General features: G+C 32.6%; 1 protein-coding gene across 1 annotated transcript; it reads left to right on the top strand.

Annotated features, from left to right (window-relative positions):
- The first annotated feature begins 950 nt into the window (after window positions 1-950).
- LOC139859824 (serine/threonine-protein kinase 52-like) lies at window positions 951-3010 on the top strand. Its single transcript, XM_071848594.1, has 6 exons — window positions 951-1056; window positions 1162-1280; window positions 2037-2233; window positions 2325-2499; window positions 2605-2739; window positions 2828-3010. The coding sequence occupies exons 1-6, from the start codon at window positions 951-953 to the stop codon at window positions 3008-3010; spliced, it is 915 nt and encodes a 304-aa protein (XP_071704695.1).
- Window positions 3011-5487: the final 2477 nt, after the last annotated feature.

Below are 5487 nucleotides of genomic sequence, written 5' to 3'. Positions count from 1 at the left end.
TACTTTGATGTTAGACAAAAAGTATTGTTGATTGATGAGGGTAATTACCCTAAGAAGTACTCAGAGAGCTTAGATTGTTTATCATATGATTTTGATTTTTGTGATTTGTGATAATGTGACAAAAGGTTAGAGCCCGTATTTTTTTTGAAAAGGTGTTGGGGTAAGGTTGTCAATATACAATTAGGAAGGGATTTGTTGCGTCTTCAATCTTAATTTTTTTTTTTTTTTTTTTTATTTGCAAAATAACGATTACTATTAAAAAGAAGTCTTCATCAATAAATGAAGGACCTCTAACCGATAGAAGCTAGCGAACATAAACGAACGAACGAACGAAGGAGCTCGGAAAAAGTAAACCAACTAGACCAACCTAAATACGAACTAAATCGAACCGAGCCCATCGTAACCAAACAACAATAATAAACAAATCGACCTACATATCATGAATAAAGGCGAACATCAAATACACGAAACGTCTTCAATCTTAATGAATGTATTGAAAGGTCGAGATTAAATGTTATTATTGAATCCAAAGTTCACTTTTTTGCCATCTAAGCTTTGTTAATAGTTGATTAATTAAATATAGAATATTTAATAGATATAAATACTAGTGTAAAATATCATTATGTTTGTACTAATGTGTCTTTTTTTATAAATTATTGTTAAATTGTTAATGTTGAATGTATCTCATAACTTAGATTTTTTACGTGCCCGATAAACCGCAACTGATTGGTAGTCGGTTACTCGGTTTATAATATTGATATTAATCCAAGTATAAATATCATTGTAAACACTAACAAATAATTAACATTAAACATCTTAAAACATTCATGCACATACGTAACTGTCAAGCAACTCTAAAAATCGATCAACGTAATATAAACCTTCAAATTAACAGCCTACAAACAACTCGTGATCGCATTGTTGATCCACAGAAAAACCACAAGAAAATAATGGAAGATTCAATCGATCCTCTTAAGCTAGTTCTTGGACAAGTTATCGGTCGTGGGGCTTGCGGTATTGTTCATAAGGGATTGTACGTTGGTAAAACTGTGGCTGGTAACGTTCTTATTAGTTGTTGAATTTTTTTAACGCATATGATTAATTCGTAAGATATATGGTTTTTATTTTCTTTATTGATACGCTTTTTATTTTGTGTTTTAGTGAAATTTCTTGATTTAAGCTATGAGGGACTAATGGAAGATGATAAGGAAGTACTGAAGAATGAATTCAAAATAGAAGCTGGTTTATGGAAAAATCTTCATCACCCAAATATAACAAAGGTATATATGTATGTAATACGCTAATTAGGTTTAATAAATCGTTTGTAACCTATACATAATGATATACAAGTGCTTAACAATAATAAAAATAATTTGAATATGTTGCAAGTAGCTAATTAAATTAATACAATATATCACAAATTTGTTGGTCGTAATTATAACCTTTTTATTTTCTTTGGATATAAACTTTGCATGCATTAGAGGAAACCGTTTACAAAAGGGGGAGATAAAATAAAAAGGGGTTGACTAACTTATGCGCAAAGACACAAGATAAGAAGGATTAAAAGAACTCAAAACTTCCATTTATAAATTAAAATTGATTTATTAAACATTTATTTTTATTTATACATAAATATTAATTACACATTACATCAAATTTGAAAACTTATAATTCATTCATGGTGCTTATTATATTCCTTAGGACACAAACCATTTTTTATTTTATTTTTGGAAAAAGCAAATAAAAATAAAGGCAACCATTTGTTTGAGAATAGAAAAAATAAAAAAAATAATAAAAATTAGTGATTTAACTCTATTGAATAGTAACCATATACAACAATTAACATAACCATATATACTCATAATTTCTAATGGTAAGCCAAGGATAATAACTATTTGAAGAATTATCAAGAACTTCATGATATGTTAATTATTTGTTTATTTTCTTATTTAAAAATTAAACGTTTAAGGATTTAATAACATTCAAACGAATATGTATAAATTTTATGGTTGATTAATTGTGAACGTAAATATCAGATGATCGGAGCAACTATGTCGTCAATGAAGACAGATTCAGGGCAGAAGATGAACGAGAAAACAATAGCCGAAAACAACTTTTGTATTGTCTCTGAATACGTGAAACGAGGCTCGTTAAGATCTTACTTAGACAAGCACCAACTAAAGAAACTTCCTATAAAAATTGCCATTCGATTTGCACTTGATATCGCCAAAGGGTAAACAACAACACCTTCACACTTGGTCTTTTTAACATTATACTTCACAAATTGAATTAAGCACTCAAGAAATTATTGATTATATTTTTAGGTTGAGTTACCTTCATGACAAGAAAATAATCCACCGTGATTTGAAGCCGGGGAACATGCTTGTTGACAAAAATCGTACAATAAAACTTATAGATTTTGGAGTATCAATTTTTCATCCGTATGAAACGGAGCTGATGAGCAATCAAGTAGGGACTCTTTGTTACATGGCTCCTGAGGTATATATAACTTTCCTCATGATCACTTATGGATTTAATTTGTACGTACTCGCGATATCTCATTTAATTTCAAGCTTCTTAATAAATTTGGGTATATAATTGTAGGTTATGAGCAAGAAACCATACGGGCCTAAATGTGATGTGTATTCATTTGGAATATGCTTATGGGAGATATATTGTTGTGATAGAGTTTCAATTGAATATGGTTTAAACAAAAACATTACAGCAGAGAAATATGAGGTAAATGATCTTGAAATTCATGTTTTGGGTATTATATATGTATGTAATTTTGTTCTCGATGTTGATATGTTGTGTTTTTCGATTACAGAAACTGAAACCAAGCATACCCGGTGATTGTCCAAAACAACTATCGCGGTTAATGGAACAATGTTGGGACACAGACCCAAGGAAGAGGCCAAACATGGAAGATGTGGTTATGGAACTAGAAGAGATTCTACAAAGTGTTTCTGGTTTCGGCTGTTTCTGGTTAATGAAGATAAATGACAAATAAGAATCTTTCGAAGTGTATAGTACGGTGACTATTATTGTGATTCATCGTTAAGTGTGGTGTAGTTATATTCAAGAGTGTTGAGAGTTGAAAGTTTCTAACTTATATGATAACTTTCATACCGTTCTATGGGCTCCATGGTTTTTACGTTGTGAGGTTTTGTTTGTAGATATTGAATCATTTGTTGTTGAGATTCGTTGATGTGGTAGTGGCAACTCCACTTTATAGGTTATGGTCTCTTGTGACATTTAAAAATTTAGATTTTTTTAATTTACAAAATACTTTTTAAAAGACCAGGAAATTAATTATTGGATCCATGTAATTTTGGATTTATGATTTTTGTATGTAATCGGAAACGTACAAGAAAAATGCTCATTTGTGACAATCTTTTGGTAACGACTCAATATTTGGTCACTAAAAATGCTATTTAGTTCTTATTAAAAAAATGATTACTAAATTTTGGTCACTACACGATATTAGTGACCAAATAAATGGTCACTATAGTGACCAATTTTAGTACTTTGGTGTGATGCCCCGTACAAAACCATCGTGTACGAATCATCAACAACAGGATCATTACAAGGTCAAACACTATATGCTATTTCAAAATACGTTTGCATTCATGATAAAAGGTGATGTCATAACGAACGTCAAGTGTTTTACAACCAAAGTATGCTTCTATGAACGGAAGCAAATATAATAGTACGTGACCCTTAGGTCATTACAAATCATAGTTCAAATGTATTAAAGTTTGAATGCAGTTAAACAGTTCATGCGGTGATAACACTAGAGCAGCGGGTGTCTACGGCAAGACTAGCACGACAGCGGAAGCAAATAACCTTAAGCACCTGAGAAAAGCATGCTTAAAAACGTCAACACAAAGGTTGGTGAGCTATAGTTTAAGTATAACAGTATGTAAGGTAGGCCACGAGATTTCAGTGCTACAAAGAGCGTTTCAAAACGGTATGATAAAGTATATGTTAACCGTGGGCACTTGGTAACTAACTTAACGTTTATACCCCCTGAATGTACACTTGGCAAGTGCGTATGTCTACGAAGTACTATTAAACACTCGTTAAATGCTAGCGCGACTAGCCCGAGTGGGGATGTCAAACCCTATGGATCCATATCTAAGATTCGCGTTCATGGTTCAAAAACCAATGATTAAACGTTACCGAGCTAAAGGGAATGTTTATGCCGTTGTATAACCCACACATATATAAGTTTAAGTACTCGTGCCTAGTATGTAAAACATAAAATCCGTATGTATTCTCAGTTCCCAAAATAAGTTAAAGTAAAAAGGGAATGCTATAACTCACAATGATAAAGTAGCGGTAAAGTATGACTCGGAAAGTAAGCAAGTAATGAAGGTTGTCCAAACGGGTCCTCAACCTAAATCAAATAGAACTAAGTCAGTAAATCGTCCGAATAGGTTTAAAAGTATGTAAATAAGGTCTTAAAGGTCATCATCATTCATCATTAAACAAAAGGCGTAAAGTAAGTTTCGTTCATAAAGAGAGTTTAAAACAAAGGCTGACTTCGATCAGTCACCACGGCCTCTACCCTTACTGAATTAAGGTGAGACCAGTGGCCATGGCTCCGTATATGAGTCCTTTAAGTATAGTAAAATTTACAAAAGCAAACTCTTCTTTGTTTGACCGTGGCGACGGTCTAAGTGCGAGTAGGTCAGAAATTTCTGCACAACGTTAAAAGGACATAGTGACGATCGGAGGGCCATAAATCCTAAACCGTAACTCGGATTAAGACGAGTCCTATATGAAAAATTATTTACTCGAAAAGATATATCTGAAAATCAAGGTTACAGTAGCCCAGGTGTACTGGTCTGTTACAGAACCGAGAAAACAGTAGGAAGAACACAGAAAACAGAAAAATAGTGGGTTCCGGTGGTCTTGGTGCTCGATGCTTATCACGGTTCTCATCCTTGATGTCTATAGCTTCAAGTGTACAAATCGTTGATGTGTTTGCATTATTTTCACCAAGGTTTGACCATCATAACCCAAGTGTAAGTCTAAGACATGAAGCACAACTCACTTAAGTGTTGCAAGTGTTTTGATGAACCAAAGTTACATCAAAGTCTTAGATTCAACACATACATGAAATGTAAAAGTATTATTAAGTTACAATTTGAAAATAAACTTATAAAATCAAGATCTTAAGTTGTAGAACATAGTTCTTAGTTTGATCTTGAAGATCCAAGACTCAAAAGTCTAGATCTAACATAAGTGTACCAAGTTATAATAATAAAAAGTTTACTTACAGGTTCTTGAACTTTTAAAGTTAACTTTAGTTCAAGATTAATGAGATCAAAGTTAACTTTTTTTTTTTTTTTTTTTTTTTTTTTTTGAACGGCAAGCTTGCATCAGTCCGGACCGAAGCCTAGTCATCATTTGCAGATACACACGCGTTCGGGCAGGAAACCCGAACCATATTACAGGGATCCGAACCTTAAACCATCCCGA

The sequence above is a fragment of the Rutidosis leptorrhynchoides genome, chromosome 7 (assembly GCF_046630445.1).
Source record: "Rutidosis leptorrhynchoides isolate AG116_Rl617_1_P2 chromosome 7, CSIRO_AGI_Rlap_v1, whole genome shotgun sequence".
Classification (NCBI taxonomy): Eukaryota; Viridiplantae; Streptophyta; class Magnoliopsida; order Asterales; family Asteraceae; genus Rutidosis; species Rutidosis leptorrhynchoides.
Note: the sequence above shows the minus strand (reverse complement) of the source record. Positions and strands in the feature narration are given on the sequence as shown.

Excerpts from the sequence above, each read along its gene's own strand:
- LOC139859824 (XM_071848594.1), top strand. The coding sequence starts at position 951 with ATGGAAGATTCAATCGATCCTCTTAAGCTAGTTCTTGGACAAGTTATC. Across the intron at positions 1,281-2,036 it reads ATCACCCAAATATAACAAAG|ATGATCGGAGCAACTATGTC; the intron begins GTATATATGTAT and ends CGTAAATATCAG. Across the intron at positions 2,500-2,604 it reads TTTGTTACATGGCTCCTGAG|GTTATGAGCAAGAAACCATA; the intron begins GTATATATAACT and ends ATATAATTGTAG.